At 40.4% G+C, this 24,972-nt stretch overlaps 1 protein-coding gene and 1 long non-coding RNA gene across 4 annotated transcripts in view; one reads left to right on the top strand and one right to left on the bottom strand.

Moving 5' to 3' along the window:
* pde3a (phosphodiesterase 3A, cGMP-inhibited) overlaps positions 1-24,972 on the top strand; it is a 47,666-nt gene that overhangs the window by 12,078 nt on the left and 10,616 nt on the right. The window contains exons 1-12 of one of the 3 annotated variants that reach the window (XM_069533778.1): positions 10,345-10,451; positions 11,597-11,941; positions 16,800-17,045; positions 20,476-20,621; positions 20,708-20,823; positions 20,914-21,157; positions 21,337-21,413; positions 21,647-21,843; positions 22,242-22,379; positions 22,741-22,852; positions 23,476-23,583; positions 24,449-24,648. In XM_069533778.1, coding sequence (XP_069389879.1) covers positions 11,873-11,941; positions 16,800-17,045; positions 20,476-20,621; positions 20,708-20,823; positions 20,914-21,157; positions 21,337-21,413; positions 21,647-21,843; positions 22,242-22,379; positions 22,741-22,852; positions 23,476-23,583; positions 24,449-24,648 — 1,653 coding nt within the window. In that variant the 5' untranslated portion in view covers positions 10,345-10,451; positions 11,597-11,872. Of the gene's footprint in view, positions 1-10,344; positions 10,452-11,596; positions 11,942-16,799; positions 17,046-20,475; positions 20,622-20,707; positions 20,824-20,913; positions 21,158-21,336; positions 21,414-21,646; positions 21,844-22,241; positions 22,380-22,740; positions 22,853-23,475; positions 23,584-24,448; positions 24,649-24,972 lie in introns of those variants that run through there. The other 2 variants (XM_069533779.1, XM_020087899.2) reach the window with 2 other exon arrangements.
* Positions 11,982-24,972, bottom strand: part of LOC109629939 (uncharacterized) — a 30,693-nt gene continuing 17,702 nt past the window's right edge. Inside the window, exon 4 of the long non-coding RNA XR_002202747.2 lies at positions 11,982-12,848. This is a non-coding gene — a long non-coding RNA (uncharacterized lncRNA). The remainder of the gene's footprint in view (positions 12,849-24,972) is intronic.

Raw genomic sequence — 24,972 nt, 5'->3', positions numbered from 1 at the left:
TTCGGGGTTCAGCATCTTGCCTTTGGCATGCAGATGGGAAGACTGGGGATGAACTTCCGACCTTATGGTTGGAGGACGAGCGCTCTACCCCTCAGCCACAGTCACCCCTAAGCAAATATGTGAACAATAATGTTCATGCTGCAGAAGGCTGCGTACGTGTGGTCAAACAGCAAGTACCCGGGCCTGCTGCATGATAGTTCAAACTCTTGGTAAGAATATAATCATCTCAGATTTTACTTAGTTTGTATTTGAGCAGAACTTGCTTTAATCTTTAAAGAGTTTTCAAATGGTGCATGACATAGAGTCATGTAAAAACTGCTTTGGTGCGTCATAGTCATATATAACAAAAGAGGTTTCTCTTGATGACAGAAAACTGAATACATGAAAATGACTGCTGCTTTAATTTTGGTAATATTTTCCCTCGGGGTGTTTTGCCTTCGGCTCATGGGCATCTGTAGTCAAAAAGAAAAAATAACTTTCTTTGGATCTCTTTCCATCCCTCAGTCTTTCTCTGCCACTCTGTCTCGCGCACTTTTTTGTCTGCCTGTCCTTCTCTGTTTTCTCTCCCACTCACCCGATTTCCTCCCCGTCCAACGTTCACATGACAAATGCCAAAGGCTGTATTATTGTGTCCTCAGCTGCCATCACTCACTGCGTTATGTAAGACACTGCTGATGCATGCGCGCATGTGCGTGTGTGTGTCTTTCTGCCTGGCTTCAGCCATGATATGCCTTCTCTGAATTCTCAATCATCCCAGCGTATCCAAGATGAGGCCAGAACGGTTTCAACTCTAAAGATGTGTGATCTGTTTCTACCTTGACCTCTTGAGCTACGGCCACACTATGTTTTATGAATCCATAATGAATAGAAAAATAGGCAGCGGACTACAGAGAATCTACTGTTAAAGACTCTGTCGCTGTCACTTTTATCTGAAACTCAAACATTCATCCATTTATTCACATGTGGGGAAAAGTTCATATCCAGTTTTTCCAGCATAGAAGTGAATAAGTAAAAAATATTTTCTCTGGCAGATCAATGCAAACAGTCCTCAGCTGTCACCATGCAAAAAACTGTCACCACAACTCAGTGATTTCAGATCCAATGAAAGGTGCATGAAGTGGCTGAGCACCAAGTTCTCAATAGTACTTATTCCTGTCTATTCAACATGTTTTGCAACTGTCATTGTGTAACTCCTTACAATTATAATAATTAAATACATCTCCAGTTCATTTATTTCATTACTAGAATTTGTTCTGGATTCAGAATTTGTGCCTGACTTCATCATATTTGGAATTAATCTAGAACACTTTCAGAAGTTTCAGTTTTCAACTCTTTTTGCTTCGCTTCTGTTTCGCTCTTCTTTTTTTTCTGTTTAAAAACACTAAATAAATCTGACCACTGTTATACGTCAGAATTGTTATTGTCACCATGCAGGTAGAATGTGCATGGAAGCCGTAGACAAAAGTGAAGCCAAAGTGTCTCGATTGCCACCTGGTGGCTGGTTGCAACATAGGTCATAAACCCCACCTCCTCCATGTTAGTGGATGGGATCAAAATACACCTGAAATAACTTTTTCTCAAAGATCTCAGTGACTTAAGATTGGTTGAGCATGTTTATTGGCCTAACCTCGCTACCATCCTCTAATCACTACCGTGCGGACTCTGGCTCCTTCTCTTCCCAAGATGTCAGCGTTCGTATCCAGGATATTTTGGCTTCATTTCTGGATAGTGGGAGGAAGTGGAGATGTGACGTCCATCTTTATTGACAATCTATGGCGGCAACCATGAGGAAATGTACCAGACTATCGTTGAGATTTATGAAAAACAAAACCAGTTTTCATTTTCTATCAGGCAGTACAGCGGTGTGTGTAGTCTACCGTGGTGGCCTAATTTGCCTGATTACATTGCCTTCCTTTTAACAAGCCAACTCCATATCTACACATGTCAACATTTTAACCACACCGCACTGAGATGACTCAAATTGTTAATAATATATATATAATTCAAAAGTGGAAATAAAGATGTCCCACTTTGCATCAGTTAAAAAGCTACACCATCAACCATATCTGTCATTTGTTCGGGTGGATTGTTCTCTGTCAGGACCAACAGACCAGATATGGAGGACAGGTTTACTTCAGGTCAAGTTTCAGATATTCAGAAATAATTGGATCCATTCTAAAAATGGCACCCTGTTTTCTCTGATCTGTGCCAAAGCCTCACAAAGCGTGCGCTTGGTTCTCATCTGAAGAGCAGACGAAGGAGTTGGGAGCCCTGGGCTGTGATGTGTGTACAGGAACGGCACGCACACACACACACACGCACAATTTCTCCCTTTCAATCTCTGCCCGTCTCCATCGTTCACTCATGATCGTCCACACATACAAACACACGTACATGTATGTGCAGCCTTTGGTTTCTTTAGGCTTGATGCAGCTTGTGCTAAAGTCAATGTGTTCCATTCTTTCATTCAGCTTATTTTCTCTCATCGTCTATCGCTGCCTTTATTCTCCTCCCACTTTTTTCATTCTCTCTCTCTCTCCAATCTCTTTCAACAAGGAATTCAATGAGTAAGCCCTTATTGGATGAAGCTGAGTGTCTTTGGTTTAGCCTGAAGACAAGGCTACCCAGAAGAGACACTTCTTTATTGTTCTCCTTCAAAATTACAACTTGGTGTTTTCTGTCTATTGTTGATCCCTCAGCCCAGTGTGTAGCCTGTCCTGTGTACACACAACACATAGACACACTTTATCACGTGTCATAGGTTATATATGACCCCTGAAGAAGTCTCTGTATGTGAGTCAGACATATTATATAGAGAAATAATCATATCAAAATGTTATTTAGTGTACATTTTGTATTAGCAGGCTTCTACAAGAAGGTCTGGGTTGATCTTTCCCTGGAGAAATTGTACAGATAAACAACCGTAAAGAGGTTTTGTCTGTTTTACAATTGGCGATGTAGCCTTAGAGCCTAATCGTGTTTTTGTTCTTGCATCGGATACTGGTTCATATAGTTTTGATATCGACATCAGCTCACAGTGTAACTCACTTAAACTATTGCAACATCTTACCTGTAAAACTCATACGTCTGCCCACACCAATTAAGAATTTATCTTAACATTACCGAAATACTTAATAATCAAATAATATAATATTAATATTTATTAAGCATAAATATGTGATGATAGACAAAGAAATTAGAATGGCACTCAGTGAAGCGCCTACCTCTGCCAAGGCCCAACGGTCCCCTTAAATTCAAGCAAGCCACACCAAATTCCAAGCACTATATCAGTCCTGATTTTTTTTATCAGGATCCATGAAATATTTCTGGGGAAATTTGTGAAGATGTAGCAAAACATCCTCTCGCAGTGTAAAATAAAAGTAATTCAAGAAATTTCAGGATCTGCCCTTTTGTTTGAATCCAAGCCAAAATTGAATGGAGCCCTTCTTGGCCCACGTTTCATCCGTCCACCAAATTTCATGGATATCCATTCAGCAGTTCTTGCTTGATCCTGCTGAAATTCAAGTAAACCAACTAACCAACAAACTATCATCTGTGTAACATGAACCGCCATCTTTCACTGTCTCAAAACAAGGACGTAAGAAAACTAATCTAATCAGTCAATGCTATAATGCCTCTGTCTTATATGGACAATTTTATAACCTTTAATTACAGGATAATTTCTCTAAGTACAAGCTATTAAGTCATTGTTACCAGACAGGGGCTCTAGTTTTTTCTTATTAAATACAATGTGATTCCATAGAAATATTTGCACCATAAATGTGGCAGAAAGTGTTTTGCTTCAGCCGAGATGTCTGATATCAGTTAGCCTCTTTAAAAAGAAAAAACGGGAAACATTAAAGAGCAAAACTTCAAGAGGCACAGACACAAAATGGGATGTAAGTCATTATGCATGCATCTCCAAATGGAAGACTGGACGATCACGTTGTTCCTGTGGGACTCCGCCTGAATTAAATAAAAACGCCCGCCAACGTCAGTGTCAATCAGCTGGAGCAGCAAGCTGACAGAGGGATGTGGTGAAGCTGGCGTCAGTGGCCTTACATGGATAACAAGATGAGGGGAAAGCACTCCACTTAGCCATGGAGCTTTGGAGGGAGTAGGAGACCCGGGAAGAAACGGCGTGCGTGCGTGAGAACCCGTTCACATGTGATGCAGCTTCTTCAGTGAAGTAAAGATAACAAGAAGATAATGCAAAAATAAGCATGCACACTATCATTCTAACAGTTCTCAACGAAGGAAAGTTTAGTTCATCTTATTATTATTATTAGTTTATCTCTTTAGTGTTGTATTTGTGGTTATTCATTTCTGCATACCTTCACTGACTCATTCATTCTTTGCAATACAGTGGTATGAATAGCTGTTTTTTACAGTAACCACAGTGGTCACACTTAAGCACACCATGAACAATACAATTCATACATTTATATTGAACTTGATGGATTTAGTGCACGGATGCATGTGACTATCAGAACAGTCTTTAGTTAGGATATGAACATTCTCCCCACTTTTGAAGAAATGGATGAATGTTTAAATTCCGAAAAGTGACAGTCCTGCAAAGTATGCATCAATATTTGACAATATTTAAAGCTTAAAAGCACAATGTTGTATATGATCCACCAACTATGTCACTGCCTCCACACATCCCCTCAATATTAAACACACATAAATCACATAGTCCATTGTCTTTTCTGGCATTTTCTTTGAAGGAAATTAGCCAGTTTAATTTCCCTGTGTTGAACATGTTGTCTTATGAGTCAGGCTGCAGTTACATCAAGCATTAAACACATCAATGGAACGAGGGCATCATGCTACAGGACACATGATCACATGCTACAGTTCATGTGTCAAACATGAAAAAGAAGAATGTGAAGATCTAAATGTGGAGACAGATGCATGCATGAGTTAGCTTGACAGTACACGTGAAACCAAAAGTCATGCAACTCCACTGTGACTGACACACACACACACACACACACACACACACACACACACACACACACACACACACACACACACACACACACACACACACACACACACACACACACACATTCCTAATTCTCACTCAGCATTAGGTCATTTTGTTCACATACATGTATTTACCATTGGTCCTGACCTTTTTCTTCTCTCATCCTTTTCCGTCATTTAAAGTTTTTTTAGAATAAGTTTTCTGATGTCCTGACCTTTGTTTTGTATCTAGGGTGACAGAACTGAAGTCTTGTTGATATTAAATACAGTTAAAATAGTAGATTAAACACATTAACCAAGAGAAGTCAAATTTCAATCTTTTAGTCTACATTGGGGAAACCACACAGAAACTACTCGAAATGCTTTTTTAATGAAATGTAATTAGCAGATTTTTTTTAATCTGAAAAACCACATGTAATTACCCTTTTTAGTTATGTAACTTTTTCAGCAGTGCGGGAGACGGATGACAAAGTCTCTCAACATCAGCGTCTGGGCTGAAATATTTGAACAACTACTACCAGTACCAGAGGTCAACATCTTTGATTTATAGAGAAATATTTAAACAGCTATTGGATTGATTGCTTTTGAATATACAGTACATGCATTTGGACAAAATTAAACATTACCATGAGTGTCTTTGCAGCTTGCTACATACAGAATAGGCAAAATTAAGGCACAGCTACGTAGCTCCACATAGCTGCTAGCATCATGGCTATGGACTCTTAGTCTTGTTTCAATAAATAAAACAGATCTGGCGTGTTTGGTATTTACTACATGCATTGATCATGTTTTGTCTAAATAGTTGTTGGCTTAGGTGCAGAGATCAGATGTGTCAGTCAGTACATCACACACACAAACGCTTTGCTTGGCGGAGTGACGTGAGCGTGTAATGAGATCAATAAGCAATCACTGGTGTGGTCTGGTTTCACTGTGCATTGACAGGAGCCCTGATACGCTGCTTGGGAACAATTAGCATCAGTGAGCAGCGCTAACATGATTTTGAGTGATGATGATTATGAGTGCATGTCTAAATACACGTGTGTGTGTGTGTGTGTGTGTGTGTGTGTGTGTGTGTGTGGATGAGTCACCGTCATCATCATGCCCAGGAGTCCAATATCTCGCATGCATGCACGCACACACACACAAATCCAAGCTTTGCCCAATATGCACTCGCTGTGTTGTGTGAGTAAACAGTGATTCTTGGAGTCAGTATGAATCAGTTTGTTTGTAAAACCTTATGTGCTGCACCATTCCCTCAGATCCTCCGATTATCACTGGGCAATAACAAAAAAAAAGACAAATTGACTGTGATATAATTTGAAACATTTTTTAAAATAATTTTGTAATTCTGCAGTCTTGAGGGAATAACATTTTGGTTTACACAGTCTTATCTAATGCAATTTAATTGCTCTGAACATAAAAATAAATATAATCTTGCAGACATAACAGTGAATTATAAATCACTCACAATAATAAGAGTAAAATAGAGCAACAGCATTTCAATTTACAAATACAACTATTACACCCGATGAGATGAGAAGTGATGGGATTAGATAAGAGATATCTCCTCAGATACATTATATGCTGCTATAAGGATACAATTTATGTTCTTTTACAATAGATTCTAGTTCTTTGATTCATGTTTGTTTTTCTCTCTCTCTCTCTCCATATATTTAATATGTCTCTCCCTGCTCTTTGTTTTTCTGTCTCAACTGGAATCTAGTAAGGGCAGTTGCTGAACAGTGGGGGTTTGGGTCTGGATAGCTGGGTGGCTTGTCTGAGTCGTGACACTGTGTGTGTGTCTGCATGCGTTTGTACAGCTATCTTTGTGAGGACCAGTTTTAGCCATTAACCTACGGAGTGAGGACATTTTGGCCGGTGCTCACTTTGTTTGGAGTTCGGAGGGTTAGGGTAAGGGGCTGGGTAATGCATTATGTCAATGAATGTCCTCACTAAGATAGAATTACAAACGTGTGTGTTGTGTGTGTGCACTTGTGTTGTGTGTGTGTGCACTTGTGTATGCTTGTGCCTTTGCGTGTATGCAGGTGTGAAGACAGCCTCACACACATTCATCCAGGCTGACCTTCAGTCCCTTTAGTCCCTACATGACTTATCATAGGGTGTCATAACATGCACAGTTACACGCACACACACTGCTGTAACTGGTCACACGGGGTGTGAACAAGGTGGTAACTGTTATGAACAGTATATATATATATATATATATATATATATATATATATATATATATATATATATATATATATATATATATATAATATAAACTGAGATAAGAAAATTGTAATTGTATGAAATCATGCTTGTTTTTGATAGCCTTGTGTTTTTTGTTTCGCTCTGAGTTTTATTATATATATTATATCTTATTTGATTTACTGTTAAATTGTTTGCTTTACAACATGACACATGTTCATGTATACAAAAAGTGCTCCCCCTGCAGTGTGCATATGCATGTGTTGGCTATCCCACCAGTATAACATGAAGGTGTGCGGTCTAGATGAACCATACTTGTACATGACATTGAATCCTTCATGGGACATGCAGTGAGTATTATTGCGTATAACGATAATACATGTTCATGGTGACACTTCACTACAGGGAGAACATTTTTTTCCATCACTGGTCAATTTTGAGATCTTTGGCTATTTTGCCTCCAGTTCAGTATCTCTTACATTCATCAAACTTTCCAGTTTGATTCCTGTCAATGTTCTGAAGGATTTTGCTCAGGGGTTTGTTCATGTATCATTCATAGCTTGATTTATAGAACTTTTTACACCGAAAATAGGGTGAAAATTGATTCAGGCTGTGGAGTGTGCATGGTGTTTTCTGATTTATGGAGGTCAAAAAAGGTACCCCCAAATCCCCTCTGTAAAAACCATACAACCTCTACAAACCTCTACTACATCAACAAAATGGAACATGATTTTTGAACCTGGTTTCTGGGAAATGTGTGTAAACTACAAAAACTTGATAATGTCTCATTTGCATAATACAAACTCATCTTTCTTAATGTAAGCAATCAACTAGAGACGGTTCCTGGTGATTTCTATAAGTTAACATTTTTTGTATGACTGAAATAAGTCTACTTGACACTGAATGCTGACTGCATTAGGTCTCTGCGATTTCTCAGCCTCCTATACACTTGATGTGCGAACTTCATTTGAACCGTAATGGACACCATCAAGGGACGGCAGAGCACGGAGAAGCATAGAAACGAAAGAGGCTGAAATGCGTGGAGACTGATAGAGAGAAAAAAGACTCATCGGGTTCTTCTCTAGTCTGACTTCTCTTATATACAGTATTTTCTTTACATGATCTGCAGGAGCTCAGTGCGATTCAGCATTACAGACAAACAACCTCCCTCTCATCCTGAGGGGCTCACATAAAACAGGAATCCGCTGTATTAGTCAGATTATTTCATCTGCCATTCAAAAAGCAAAGTCATCTCTTGTTGTGTTGTCAGGTCATCTCATTTTATGATATCAGCCTACAAACTATGACAGCTGGGGAAGTCCACAGATACAACACACGGACATGCAAACTCGACCTGGGACGATTAATCAAACATTTATCATTAGTTTTATTGAGAATTAGCATTATCTATCATTACAATGTTTTTTTGCAATAAAAACATTCTGCAGTGGAAGAAAACCCCAATATGTCTGAGCATTAACAGTTATGAGTCAAGCTTACCTTCACATGATGACATTGAGACTTGGTCAATGTTTGTTCAAATATAGTTTTACAATGTTTGTAACCAAGTTCAATGTAAGTGAAGAGGGAAGTGTTTCTTTATTATGTCCAGAAATGACAGCTGAAGCTAACTAACACATTTCTGAGGGTCCAAGTTACTAAACAATCCTTTCACTTTTGTCTGGTAAATTTAGAGAAGCTATAGCCTAATCTTAATAATTTGATGATTTAAATGAGGATTGTGTCTTTTGCTTTTGAAAAGGACAAGCCAAACCCAAACCCTGTCTACATGTTACAGATTAGTTTGATTATGGCATCAAGGTGTTGGTAAAGATGTGACCATAAGTCTAACAGACGTCAAAATGTGATTAAGACGTATACCTGTGAAAATAATGCAACTAAGATCAAAATACTTCATGTCTAATTTTTGATTATTGCTTATTCCAAGTATGACCTTATTCCAGTAATCTGTTTCTGCTGTTTATATGGAAGTCTTATTTAGATTATTGTCTTCATCAGCTTAATATTGGAACATTGGTTCCTATGTAAATGTAGTCACTGACATGATGCACTCCAACATTTGCATTATTTAGTTTTTAACTGATGCATGGGGGAAAAAAGTCGACTTAAAATAAACAATATGGATCATTCTTGATAATGTCCAGCCGGAGCCTATTACACATTGTCAGATTCCATATTGTTTTAGCTCTATACTGATTTGATTCCATCACAGTTGTTTTTAAATGCAGTGACTGAACGTTAATAAGGTCTGATGCAGGTGATTGTTATGTGAATATTTGTTGTGGTGACTGAAAGGCAAGGAACAAATATACTGCAGAGCAGTTTTAGGCCAAACAGATGACTTTTATTGCAATTATACATTAATGTGGTGTTGCAGAACCACCATCCTGTTGACTCTACAACTGAGACGCCATAAACTCCCACTGTCAGACATGATTACTCGCGTAAAACCTGCAGATTATAAATGACACGATAAATCAAATCTTAGGCTGGAAATGCTCAACTTGCTCAAACAGAGTACTTTCTGTCTTTAGTCTAAAGTTGACTCCCCAGCCTCACCAGCTGTCAGTAACATAAAAGTAGGTCGGAGGAGCGCACGATTTATTTATTATTATTTATTTCAGTCCTCAGATGTCTGAATTCAAAAAAACTGGCTGTTTATTGCAACATTAAATAAACCATGTGCTGACCATCTTGTCAGTTAAGACTATCAGGTGTATCTTTGTGAGTCCAGTGCACATGTTTAGACTGTGTTGTGTTCAGTGTAGCTCCACACAGAGACTGGCACTGTTAAATGTGCCATCCATGAACTTCAAAGCTGCCATATTTAGGGAAACTCATCCCAGGTCTATGAAATTAAATTACACTTTTCTCATATTGAAGAAATATGAAAAATAACTGCACTGCAGCGAGAGGAGAGCCAGAGGATGGTGGTGGGTGAGGGGTAGAGCCATATGTAGATCAGCCCTCCAGCATTTAACGTGATGCGTCTTTTACTCTCTTCCCCCCCCCCCATCAGCAGCACCTGCTCTTGTTTCATTTTTAGATGGGATGACGAAGAGAGGGACATAGGGAGGGGTAAGTGAAGGAGGGACAGTAGAAGAAGAGAGAAGACGTTCTGTCCTCAGATAGTACTCTGTCGTGTCTCGGAGCGGGCAGGTTTTTCTGACCGTAGCCAGATTATGTGCCAACCAGAATGGGAATACAAGAGAGTTCTGAGCAGATCCCAGGTCAGTGCAGCCAGGAGAGAGAGGAGGAAGGATTGTGATGTGAACGAATTTAGATTTAATACAGAATATGTAACAATTCTAAAATTCTTAAAATGTCCAAAAAATGACTGGACCTATGTTATATTTATTATTTATTTGTGTTCTTACATTATCCGAAATTTCCTCAATTTTATTTAAGATAACGGGATGTTTCATTTTGGTCTCCTTTTAACTGCATCATATCCTTTGCCCATCTCTGCTAAAACTCCCGGGGAGAATAATGTTTTATCACATGACCTCATGAATATGATTTACCCCTGATTCTCGTCAGGTCGATTTTTAATAATGACGGTGAAGAAAACAACTGCCATGATCGCACACTGGTCAATGACTTAATTAAACTATATATTTTATTATTGACCATTAGTTGCCAAAGCTACCATCACTATTGCGCGTTGAATCTAAAAGCATGCGATTTACTACGTAGATTAATTATAAAGTCGCTTGAAAGCCAGGCTTGCTTAGCTAAATGTTTTCTTGAAGATTTATTCAGACAGAAAAATGACCTGTAAAGTACAACATGGACTGAGAAGAAAAGTAACAGGTGATGGTCCTCAAGGCCACATCAGGACTAGGGTCCGCTGTCATTAATACAAGGAAAGCCTGGTGTCTCAAAAACACATTTCACTTCCACAAAACTAACTCAAAACCTTCAGCTTATCTCCATGTCAGTGAAAACATTCTGTATCCACAGGGGGAATGGCAGCAAACATTCAAGAACCACTGGCTCCCAGATTTTAAAAGTTAGCACGCTCTTTATAAAAATCAAATTAAGCATGGTCTCTATGCTACTCCTCACTGGTCATCCAGCTTTTATCCAACAACACACCTACCGTTTCAAAATTGACTTTTAATGAATCAATATGCGCCTCAGTTTCCTGATGCAGAAAGCCTCCGTTGTGATAATGCACGGTTCTCCCTACTCGGTTGTCATGCATCGACTGCTATCACAGGAAACACTCGATGAGTAGTGGGCGTAGTGTAACTGTGGCCAATTGAGCCCCGAACAACTATTTTATGGTCTGAGGACAAGTCACTTTGATCTTTGTCCTGACGTATCCTAGCAACCAGGTATTTTCAATACAACCGATTTCTCTGTACCGCAGGTCTCCTCCTTATCACTGAGCCGTCGGTGAACATTTGCAATTGGCAGAGTTGCGCAGGCAGGGGCGGGTGAGAGGACGGAGGGAGTTTCATGAAACGGCAGAAAGAAGAGCCGAGGCGAGGAAGAGAGTGTGAGGAAGTGTCTGTGGGCTACATTATTGAAATGTCAGCTGCTCTGGATTGAGACTCTATAGGACTGTGACATTTGTACCACGGTTGAAAGACTTAGCATCTATACGAATCTAGACAGCAAGAGATTGTGTTCATACTGAACACGAATGATGCAGAGGAGACACTCGGCAACTATCATGGGACGCCATCAGGACAATACACATCCTCCGAAACAGGTTCAGTATTGGTTTAATTGGAGTTTCTTCCTCATGTGTGTCCTCGTGTGTGTGTGTGTGTGCGCGTGTAGAAAAAAGAAAGCCATTTAATCAGTAATGATGAGATGGTTTAAATAGGACAACTTGAAGCAATGTCTAAATTAAGCTTCTCGATAGAGTCGAGTTTTAAGGTCAGTTACACATGTGAGAGGAGGCTGCTGCTCAGAGTGAAGCCACTGCTGAGAGATTCACTTTTGTTCTTATTCTGTCATCTGTCCAGTATCACAAAACAAACTATTTTTCAACTCAAACTTGAGCATCAAAATCTATTGATTTTACATCATTTAAACACATTAAGGATATGGATAAAAGGTGGCTTTATTGAAAACACATGTATCATCATTAACAATTCAATAGATTTTGTTATGGCTTAATAGCCTTGGAACTGTGAGGCGATTCTGCTCTGTAATCCTGCAACTGTTTACAATTCTGCTTCCACCCTCCTGTATCGAGAACATGAAGTTGGCCTCTGAGGCTCTGAGCTCATGCTCAGCTGCATCCTCCTGCTTCAGCATTCATTCTTAAGCCAGTAGGAGAGGTGTGGAGGTATTCTGTATGTGTGACAGTGTCTCTGTACTGTTGGTGGAGTGGTCAGCCCCTCACTGTAGTGCTGTATTTACAGCAGAGACTGCAGAGGAGCTCAGCTGGCCTGACACAGTGAGCTCTCCTCTTTCTCACTTGACTGGCCATGGCCTGCCTGTGGACTCAGCTCCTCTTTTGCACTGTGTCTAGCTCTCTTTTTCTCTTTATCTCGCTCCCCCTCTCTGTTTTCACCATCTGCCTTTCTGCCTGATCTGCGTACATATCTCCTGACTGCCTCTCAGGAGAGGACTGGGGGATGGTGGTCCAGGGGGAGATAGCAGCAATGCTACGAGAGAGAAAAGAGGAAAGAAGATCGCATTTCTGTGTCATTAGCTTTGAACTTGAGGTTGGTGATAGTGTACACTCCCATGAGGGAATGGTCACACAGTGTGTATGGTGTAGATATTGTAGCTGAAATCAAAAGCAGTTTGACTGTACAGGCTACAGAAATTATATATCCAGAAATTTCTTATGACCCTCTAGTATAAAATCCAGGAGAAGTCAATGTGTGAACACTGCAGGGGATCCCCCGCTTCTTCTCCGCGACAGATGCAAAAATAAAGAAACAAAAAGAAAACAAATATCTTGCAGTAAAAAAGCGGTGACTTGTAGAAGACACAGACAAAGATGTCAAGAAAGTTTGATAAGAGACGACGATAGTGCTGAGGTGCTGTCAACAAAATCATGTGATCTTCACAGCGGCTTCATTACGTCACTTCCTGCATCTGTCTGCTGCACCGGCTGCTCCACCTCTCGTCTAATGTGGAGGATTTGATGCTGATGTGAATGCACCTGTGCAGAGAACCTCCATCTGTGTTGTGCATGTGTGAAAGACAAACTCTGGGGAAACTCATAGCTATTTCTACTGATTTTACCCGGAGTCATGTCTGAAAATGGCTAAATTGTGCATTTAAATAATAGAATATAAACATAATTGCCTTTAATAAGTAAAGAAAGAAATATCAATGGAATTCCATTTGGTGTAGAGTTCTTGGCCACTAAAAACGATATAAAGTCCAGAAATACCTAATATTTAAGCCGGTCACCATCTAAATCTCTTTTCTCTGAATGAATATTGGTTTACCTTTTAACATTGATGATTATGTAGCCTGGATACTGATCCCAATCAGTGGTTCTATTCTTAGGAGCTTGATGAATCAGATTTGACTTATCTGTGCACATCATCACAGACCACAGATTAATGTCTTCAGTTACAGTGCGTTGCATTTGTTATTGGGATATGACTCCTTGTTCTGTGTGCAGCGTGTACTGTATTATCCTGAAAGCCTGACTGATCCCAGGGGGCAATGCTGCTACATGCCCATTGGAGTGTGTGTGTGTGTGTGTACACATATCTGCGTGCGCCCACTGTTGATTCACTCATTGACCATCGTTCACCCTGCCGTCTCCTGTGGGCCTTTATGCTGGGAGGAATCGATAACCTTCTCCCTCGCCTTGCCTCTCCACTGTGTCTCCACTAGAGCAGCACTGTGGAGCACTTCATCAGCTCAAATGCTTATGCACGTTGCACTGAGCGCTCTTGCAAATGGACACACGTACTGGAGGTTGTTTTAAAGTAAAATGATCAAATCTGCAAAGTAGTGACAGAAAAGTGACATTAAAACTACTGCAACACAGACACACACAGACAGACAGACACACACGCTCTATCTCAGTCTCTCCCTGACATTAGCTGAACAGAGTCCATTACTGCCAGGTAATGGGTAAATGTCACAATAGCAGGATGTCATAAAGCTCTGGAGTGGTCTAATGGGTTTTGTTCAGGTTGAGGTGACACACGCACACTCGTACATGCACACTTCCAGGAAGCTGTTGTCCGATGCGCTTGATGCATTTACTCATCACATCACAGCCGTGAGCCCCGACATGTTTGAAGAGCTAATACGATCTGTTAAAGGAAGAATATTATGAGAATCATCTGTCACTTTGTTTGGAGAGGGGGGGTTTGACAGCTTGTGAGCTACAGAGAAACAGTGATAGATGGACTTAACTGAGGAACTAGGGTAAAGTATAGGTACAAAGCAAATAAGGAGACAATAGAGAAAAGGCTGCTGGGAATAATAGCCTCACTTTACTACATGACTTTCTCATATCTCAATGATAACTATAGCCTGCAAAATATATGTCATAGTTTTTCTGTGTTGTTACTGAGTATTGCATCAACATCAACTACAATGGCACTCAGTGGAGCACATACTTCTGCCGAGTCCCAACAGTCAAATTAAATTCAATCAAGCTGCACCGAATTTGAAATACTCACAGATATCAGTTCAGTTTACCTGGCCCATGTACCACCCCATCACCAAGTTTCCATAAACCAACTGACAGGGGTGAGATCAACCTCCTTGGCGGAGAGATCATAGGCAAACACAGATCAGTCAGTGTTCGACTTTTAAGGCCTCAATGTCGATGTGAACTTTATTTATATAGCACATTTTAAACAACTTGGTTGATCAAAGTGCTTTACAAAGTAAAAGGTATAACAAGAAAACAGCAATACGCAATATATCATAAATCCAATGATAATAAGATAAAATAAAATCTGCTGGGATAATAACATTCTTAACACGAAAAGAAGGCCAAGAGAGGGGGCAGATCTGATATGGAGTGGTAAGCTGTTCCACAAGTTTAGGGCGGCTACTGCAAAGGCTTGATCGCCTCTGGTAATGAGCCTCGTTTCAGGCAAATCCAGCAGCAGCTAAGTGGCTGACCACAGCTCTCTAGCTGTAGTGTGAGCATGAAGAAGTTCAGCGAGGTACGGCGGTGCCAGTCCATTCAGAGATTGACACTGACACGAAGCCAGAGGAGGGAGCGCAACACAGGTGTAAGGTCCCTCGCTTCAGATGTGTCAAGCTCTTGCTTCTAGGTCCAGTCGCTGCCAGACATTCTGTTATTTGAAACATGTTTTGTTTTTTGATGATTGAAGCTACAGTAAGATTGTCAACATCACAAAGTGAGTGGGAGAAGTATTATTTTGAAAAAGAAGCAAGTAACATAAACACTGTGCGATCTGCCTTGAGTTTTATATTAGTCTGTTCTGCTCTATTCCCAGACACTTTGCTGGAGAGATGCGTAAATTGTGTAAATACAATCATTTAGTCAGTTTAGTCCCACAGTATGTTTGGTCTTGTAAGGTTTTGGGGGTTTGTCCACATCTTAAATCATAGTTACCATAGTAACATAGTTAGATGTGTAGTTCACTGAATCCAGCTTTATTAAGTTTTCTTTGTAGCTACAGTGATATTCTGGTCTTGAACCACAGTGAGTTAGTCTGTGATCATTCATGACATTTCCACAGGGTAAAAAATTGACATTTTAAATAGAGCTAAAGCCAACTCCAGAAAATCTTGTCCGACTGAAACTGAACCTTTAGCCAATTGATAGATCGATCAGTAGGGATCGTCACGTTATCTCTAGATTAACTCAGCCACAGTGCACTGAGCAAGCTCTGCCTGGTAGCCTTATTAGCCTAAATTAATTCTGAACATAAACAGGTCATATCCGCGATGTATATAATAAGTTTAAAAAAATAATAGCACAAACATATCGAGCAATTTTGATACGTTCACACTCAAATCTATAAACACATCGTAGTGTAAATACGTTCTAGATGATCTGCAAAGATGATCAGCAAGATGTGAAACGCAAACTGCTTTTTGTTAATTGACCATTTATTTAACTAAATGCAGTAAACGTTCAGTCTCTTTGGGTGAGTTAAAAATTGTGAAAACAGAGTCAATGTGTGCATTTATGTGTGTGTGTGTGTGTGTGTGTGTGTGTGTGTGTGTGTGTGTGTGTGTGTGTGTGTGTGTGTGTGTGTGTCTGTGTGTGTGTAGCATTTGATGATTGCGTTGGGGGTGGGTACATGTGTCTCACAGTGTGTTGAATTGATTAGAAGCTAAAGAAGCTGATGATTAGCTCATGTCAACATTAATTAATCTCTTACTGAATCCAAACAGGGCTGACCTTTGACGTGGACGGGCCTCTGGGTTTAACAGTCAATATGATGGATCTTTGACAGCTGAATTTTTTTATATGATATAGTAGCATGTATATGAATAATTTATATATATACACACACACACACACATGCACACGTCTCCAGTACAATGACAAACACGACCTCGTTCTCATTCACATGTGCGTGGTAGCGTGAAGAGCGTGGTAGAATCACAGAAGATGAACTCATTGTCCTTCTCTTCCTCTCCTTCTCTAGTCGTCGGGCACCAGTGTGGTAGTGGACATTGCAGTGATGGGTGAGGCCCACGGTCTGATCTCAGACCTGCTGACCGACCCCTCACTGCCCCCCAACACCTGCAGCTCTCTGAAGGCCGTCAGCAACCTCCTCAGCACCCAGATCAGCCTCCAGCCACTGCACCGGCCTCGTATCCCTGCCGACACACACGCCTGCTCCGACTCTGAGGAGGGGCCCGACAAAGCAGAGAGACTGGCCATCCCAAAGGTAAATTGTTTTCTTGTCTCTTACCCTTTTTGTGTATAGGGTGTTTGAAATACCTTACAGTGGCTGACCCAGAATTTCAAATTCCAAAGACAAAGGACGTAAAATGTAAATCCACTCACCAGCTAAAGGGAAGCATTTATTGGTTGCCCAGAAAGAGTGGCTGCCCTATGCATTCTAAAACATTACCCACAGTGCAACGTGATCACTGACAGTCAGAGGTATGGATGTGTTATGCTAGTAGTGGCTATGAACTCTCGAGCAGATGAGAAGAATCAGAGAGCAGAGTAATTCATCCGACTTCACACAGCCCCCCCTGGAGCCTGAAAGGCTTTAGTCATCCTTTTGTTTCACATATGCAGTTGTCCCAAAGTCGTGTAAAACATTTTTGACTTTAATCTTTAATCTGTTCAATTAATTAATTAAAATATCCAGGACACAATCACTGCAATCTGGTGCTTTAGACGTCATGTGGAGCCAGAGTCTGCGCAGACAGGACTGAGCCCCCCCCAATTCACACACTGAACCAATCTCGAGTCAGCCTCAGCTGTCAATCATGACGTTTCACCCCGTTTTTTTATCGCATCCAATAACTAATTGAAACCAAACTTTCCAGAAAAATGAACACCTGAACAAACAGCAATGTGATAAGAACTAGCTATATTGACGGAAACCATCTTTGAGAACAACTTATTTGATATGTACATTGACTTTTTGGTTTGATCCATGTCCCATTCACTCACATGGGGGCAGGGTTTGTAACCTATACTGCAGCCAACTACCAGGGGGTGATCAAGATGATTTGGCTTCACTTTTGGGAGCTCGCATATCATCCATATCTACAGTATATATAGTCAATTGAGTGACCCTTTAAAGTTAAAGAATGTTTCCAAGTAGGAAGTACTGTTTTACTTTAACAGTACTTTTAAAGTAAAGGAAAGTATTTCTGAATTAATGACGTTATAAACGGTCACACTTTTAGTTTTGTTGTTTGATGCTTCATACAACAAAACACACACACACACACACACACACACACAATGTAACTAACAATGACGCACTGGCTTCCAGAGGGCTCTGAATGTTTTACAAGGCTGCTGCTTCAAAATGTATGCAGGCACTTAAGGCAGCAAGGAAACTAAATAAAGCGTGTGATGCAATGCAGGATAGTCTACCAGGAAAAGCGACTAGCAGCTTTAACGCCGCCTGAACGCTCGGCCCATGTAGGGGAACTCCATGAGATGCTGCCTCATTTCAGCTCATTGGTGAGTTGATGAACTCACTTGTGCTGCGCTGTTGTGCATCTTTGAGGTGAGGACAGAAATAGCAGATCTGACTCGAGCTTTACAGGACAGCGGAGCATTTGTTTCATTTCTTGATAAAAGAGCACAGAGAACCATTTCTGTAGCTTGTAGTTCCTGTCAGCAGTGTGTCATTTGGCTTTCACATGTCTTTTCCCATCATTCGCTACATTTGTCCGATGTTAAATTTTAAAGATACAGAAGCGGTTAGACCCCGCCTCCTGCAGCAGAAGGAGAATAGACTACACTCGTTATGTACTTTCACTTTTAATACTTTCAGTGCAGTTAAAAGCAAGGACTTGCTTACTTTTAGTCAAGCAGGTGAATGTGGTACTTTACTGAAATACATTTTTTTCCCAATTTATTTCTACTTTTTCGAAATGTAAAAGGTCAAATGTTTGAGTACTTCCTCCACCACTGCTTTCTATTTGTTTAGTTCATAGCAGCTGCCAAACATGCGACCACCCTCTGCTGCACAGATTTATTTTATTTCATATAACTGCCACAAATTCTCCACACGTGTCATAAGATATTTATTTAATCATATTAAGGGAATAAAGCAGCAGAGATTAACATGCAGCAATCCATCATAGTGAACATCAGGACTGCTTTTATTTTTGTCAGCTACTTTATTGTTACATAATGATGCAGTGCAGTGGTTTAGATCTTGCACTTTAAAGTGCATTAGCGCACCATAATTGAATTGAGATGTTCATGGTGATTGATCACCACCAAGTGCCCTGTCAGTCTCTCTCTCTCCTGTCATTCTTACACTCGCTATTAGAGACGTTTGATTTGATTTTCTTCACTGTAGGAGAAAAGCCCATGTGGGGTCACGTGTGTATGTCTGCTCAAAAAGTAAATAGATTCTGCACGATTCTGCAGTGTGTGATATTTGATCCTCTGCTGCCCTCTATATTCTGCTCTCACCCCATGATCTGTGTGTGTGTGTGTGTGTGTGTGTGTGTGTGTGTGTGTGTGTGTGTGTGTGTGTGTGTGTGTGTGTGTCCGTCCCTTTTAGAAAATTGGACCGACTGTACAAAGATACAAGCTGACAAATAACTGAGTTTAGCTTATGGCTTTACAACTAAATGTAAAACTCTCAACAGACTGAACATGTTTCATCTCTTTCCACTATTCTGTCTTATATACACCATAAAAAAACTGAAATAGGCTGGAAGAGCAAATATGGCATACTTCTATTTTTGCTTTAGAAAAATGTGCTTTTTTTGTTTTGTTTGCCAGAAGCTCAAAGTTTAATAAACAGCTTCATCCGTGGTGTAACATGAGATTGTTGTGTTTATGAATCACTCATTTGAATGGCAGCCTTTTTTAAAGGACAGAGGATTTTGTGCCTTGTGCAGACTGTTAAACTTTATGAAGAAAACTGTGAATATGGGCTTTGCAAATAAAACTTTATTTGAAAGTTATTGTAATAATTAAAAGGAATTATGGAGGAATTTGAGCAAAAATGGAAAAAAAAAAAACTAGGAGGATTTTTCCGAAAACAGAAATTGTAATATGCTCATTTTTAATGCTTTATCACAGGCTGTAAGTGTGAAGCCACGCAGACATGCAAACAGTGTGCACAGTATAAGTTGGAGACCTGGAAAAAACGGGTACTTCATAGCAACAATTCTGTTACATGCAAAGACTCAGATAGAGTCCTATCTTTGAAGTTTCTTTAGTCTCTAATAATCTTGTAGCAAAATCAAATTGTGAAACTATGAAATAAATGTCCCACAGATGTCTACAGCCTTACAGTCAACCACCACCAATCATTTCCTCCTCAACAAGTCTGTTTGGTTCTTTCTTCATAACACAGTTCCTTGTAAAATATTTTCAATTAATTATTTAGATATTTGTGAAACATAGTTTAAGTTAACGAGATGTTCCACATTTCTCATTTTAACGCAGCGGACAGGCTGATTTTCTGATATTCCCCCTCTAACATGACACATAGCATAAAATTATGACAATTTTCTCGAAATGTCAGATTTATTTCCCCTTAACACTGGCCTTAATACTCTGTCGCACAACTGTTCGTCACATCAAAAAATCCTCTTGCTTCATCCATGTCTGAGAATCTTGTGAATGTTTATACACATGTTCTTTGTGCATCTGCATTCCAGCGTCTCAGGCGGAGTCTGCCCCCAGGCTTGCTGAGGAGAATCTCATCATCGTGGACCACAACCACCTCAGCCACAGGGCTGCCCACCATCGAGCCGGGCCCCGTACGCCGAGACCGCTCAGCCAGCATCAAACACACCACAGACAGGTAACAACACTGACTGACTGATTCACACACTCACACCAACAAGACCAACACAATAACCTTTATCTTTTTTCTATACATCAAACTAGTGAATCATGGAACAACTCAGTGATGATGACCATCTCAAAGAGCCGCTCCATGTCGGCCTCCTGTGCTGCCTCCATCACCTCCAACCACCTCTACAGCAAACCACTGGGAAGAACAGGTGTGGGTGCAAACCTAATTCACACACCGAGTAAGAGGAAGGAATAATGCTCATTTATGTATTCACTTAAATCAAAAATCTTTTTTCCAGGTTTCCCTCCCTCCAACGTATCACCTCTGGGCTCTCCGTGCCCGTCTCCTCCCGTCCAGGGCACGCCCGTCTCCAGTCCTACAATAAAGACGTGTTCAGTGCAGCTTCCTGAGCCGGCTGGGCCACTTACCGAGCGGCCCCCTGGCTCTGTGGCCCCCAAGAGCCATCACAGAGCCTTAACTCACAGCCAGAGCGCCCCAAGCTCCACCACCCCTCACTGGCGACCTCCATCCCTCTGCAGCAGGTAATGTACTGCATCCCATCACACTATAACATCTTCAATATTAAATTCATGAACGTGGCTTTGAAAGCATCTGTATATGTGAGAATCACTTCAGTGACTGCTTGAATTATCAGATGAGAGAAATTGATCAGAATTTGATGTCTGAACGTGTCAGTGTTTCTCTGCTCTGTTTCCATCAGCTGTGGCAGGCCGTTCAATAATCGTCTAAACCACAGGGTTGATTCTGTCGACAAAGGAGACAGAATGCCTCATCCAGGTAAACAGCAGAGGGCAAACCGTGAGCTCTATGCTTGTATTCATTATCACACATTTCTGTCTATTTCAGCTGCAAAATATAATTATGAATCCAGACTTTTACCTCAGTGATAAATGACTATTTCCTATCTTCTAGTTTGATCATCTTAAAGTTTGATTTACTCATCCTGATCCTTGTTGTAATTTTGGTTACATTTAATTGCACATTTCCAACACGTGTAATGTTTCCCCCAGATGAGCGTGCAGTAGCGTCATCTGACTACGACAGCACCTATGACAGCACCTACGAGACCAACCACAGTGACAGCAGCGACTTTGCACAGAACGAAGAGGAGGGAGAAGGAGGCAAGAAGCTGCCCGAAGCAAGGAAAGGATGCAGAGAGTATCCAACAGAGGGCGTAGTTCTCCATCCACTCCTGCCATCACCAGGGGTAGACAATGAATTAAACAGGCTTAATTAAGTTTAGAAAATATAAATCTCAGTTTTCTCGTTTAAGAGCTTTAATTTGCTGTAAGTCCCTCTAAAGATCCACAAGAAATAAAGACGAAGGGTTTATGCAGAAAGAAGATTCATTTCCTTCTCAATAGGAGTGAATTAGGACTTCTTACAATGATGTGTGCTTTATATGTTATTACATTGACATATTGCTGGATAGTCAATAGATTTTGTTTGCAAATGCTGTTCCTTAGTGGTAGAAACCAAGAAGTATAGTGCATTTGTGGTGAATTACATTAAATGATTTAAGTTTAGTTATATTAGTGCACCTGCAGATATTATCCTGTACCTCTCTGACCTCTCTCCTCTGCACCGCCTGCCTTTACCAAACAGGACAAGCCGATCTTGGCCCTGGAGACTCTGGTGATGCAGAGTCTGGAACCTACGATGAGTCAACTCAACAACTGGAACTTTCCCATTTTCAGTTTAGTGGAGAAGACGCACGGCAAGACAGGCTGCATCCTCAGTCAGGTAGACAACAATTAGTGATGTCACGACCCCAGTGACTGCTCTTTAATGGAAACATATCAATACCGATTAAACACAAATCAAGTCACTTACATGTATTCAGCTGTTTAATGTTGCAGTGATACAACCCATCAATGTAGGCAGTAGAGAGAGTTGCAACAACACCAGAGAATAGAAAAAGAAAGTAAAAATCAGAGATAGAGAACACTAACCTTCTTGCTGCAAGGCGACCGTGCTGACCACAGCAGCACTCAACATTACTAAAATGCATTATTGCAAAAGAACTATATAAACTGGTGGACTCAACATAACATGTTTTGTTGACCCTCAGTATCGATGACGTTCTTCTCGTCTCATGTCTCAGGTTTCCTATCGGCTCTTTGAGGACACAGGTCTGTTTGAGACCTTCAGGATTCCTGTACAAGAGTTCATGAACTACTTCCACGCTTTGGAGAACGGATACAGGGACATCCCCTGTGAGTAGACGATCCCCGGCTTATCAAATGTTCAAGTGAATTATTGATGTCCAGCATTACCCTCACCTGCCACAAGGTGGATGTGTTGCTTAGTCAATGAAATAGGGCAGCACTTACATGAATATATCTAATCAGCCTGACAGGGATGTATTTAGAATCCTGATGGTTAAATGTTGGTAGTTTAATATAAATGTGTTAATTCATGTTTTGATGTTACATTATCACACATTCACACATTTTGAATAACAGCGTATAAACAAAGTGTGAATAATAGTTATTAGTAGTCTTTTTACATGATCTTCACATTTTTGAATAAACAATTAGCATCTTTATACTGTAGCTGTTATAACCAGTTTTATATGTTTGACCATTTTGGGAAAGGATCTCTATTTATGTTCTGTGTGATGATTGTGTACTTTTCCATCGCCCACCATCTTAACTTCCTGTTTTCCTCATGTGGACTTCTACCAGACTCCAGTACAAAGAAGCCTTAGTTAAATCCTGTTTACTACTTTTACTTAGTGCTTTTACAACTTCATTAGTGGTGGTATCATATGTATTTAATCTCATTGATCTTACCGCCCTCTAGTGCTGTAAATTAACATTTATTTTGCCCTCCCCAGATCACAACAGGATTCATGCCACTGATGTGCTGCATGCTGTTTGGTACCTCACCACTCAGCCCGTGCCGGGCCTGCCCTCCCTGCTCACTGAGAATGGGATCCACACTGGTGAGGATTTTATCCACACTGCAGTTTCTCATGACTAAACATCCAAATTGTTCCCTCGTTTAAATCTCGAATTTTGTTTCCATTTGTGTTAGATTCTAGCAAAGCATTTCATCCGTTCTAGTTTCAGAAATCATGGAGCAGTTTGTTTTGTAATCACGGTTTTCTGTCGTTACAAACACAACCTCAGTGCACCCCTGTGGACTAAGGGTTAAGATGCCAACCGTGGACCACTAAAGGTCAGATTTAGGCAGGAACCTTTACTTTTTATCCCCTTAACTCTTTTCCTGTCATGCCTCTCTTGTTTGAATTTCTTAAAGAGTCAAAAGACGCCTAAAAAACTACAAAAAAGAAAACAAATCAAAGCTCATAATGTTGATTTGTCTAATTAATTTGTGGTTTTCTGGTCATTTTTCCTCACACTTACATTGAGTGCGGAAGTTGAGCTGCTTGATAATACATTAGCCAGATAAAACAGATAATAGAGCAGTCATATCATTTTCACATAAATCCACTTCAAGACAAAACATCACAAAAAGCAGGTGAGAATAAATAAACATGAGTGAGAAGAGAGTAATAGAAGAAATAACTCATGGTTACTCATGGCAATGGTTTCTGCTTTATATGTATTTTTACAGTGTAAAAACAATGTGTCCTACTCCTGCTACACACACAAAATGTTGTGTCCTATTGCCATTCGATATTATGGTGAAACACTTTTCAGACAAACCACTAGTGATGAAAACTTCTGACGAGGTGAAACAAGTGAAAATGTCAGCAGGTCATCCCTGAATAAAATAGACTAGTGTTTAAGCAGAGAGCCCCATTCATGACTCAGGATTGGTTTGTGTTCTCTCTCTGTCCACAGACTTGGAGAACGGCATTAGACCTGGTGCCACAGGCTTCTTGGTGTCCAAGATGAACTCTGAGCCAGGGGAAGGCTACGGCTCCCTGTCGGGACTCATCCCCGGCCTGGAGCTCATGGCCCTGTATGTAGCTGCTGCCATGCACGACTACGACCATCCTGGGAGAACCAACGCTTTTCTAGTCGCTACCAGTGCACCACAGGTAAATAAACATAAACAGCGTGGTCTAACTGAATGGACAGGTCATAAATTTTTTTTATTAACCTGCTGCAACTTCAGTCAACCAACAATAAATCTGTGTATTACATGAATAAAGAGTATGTATAGCCACAATCTCAGACATGAACCAGAATTGCACTTAAAAGAGCAAATATCTTAAAGCGCAAAAGTCTCCTTAATTAAAAAAAAGCCTTATAGCAGAGGCCACGTTACATTTTTCAGCAACACAGTTTGTAGTTACAGTTACAGAGGCTGAAAAATATCATTCAACCTTATGAAACCACATTTAATACCAACCCCCTTAGTC

The sequence above is a fragment of the Paralichthys olivaceus genome, chromosome 11, assembly GCF_024713975.1.
Source record: "Paralichthys olivaceus isolate ysfri-2021 chromosome 11, ASM2471397v2, whole genome shotgun sequence".
NCBI classification, from domain to species: domain Eukaryota; kingdom Metazoa; phylum Chordata; class Actinopteri; order Pleuronectiformes; family Paralichthyidae; genus Paralichthys; species Paralichthys olivaceus.
Note: the sequence above shows the minus strand (reverse complement) of the source record. Positions and strands in the feature narration are given on the sequence as shown.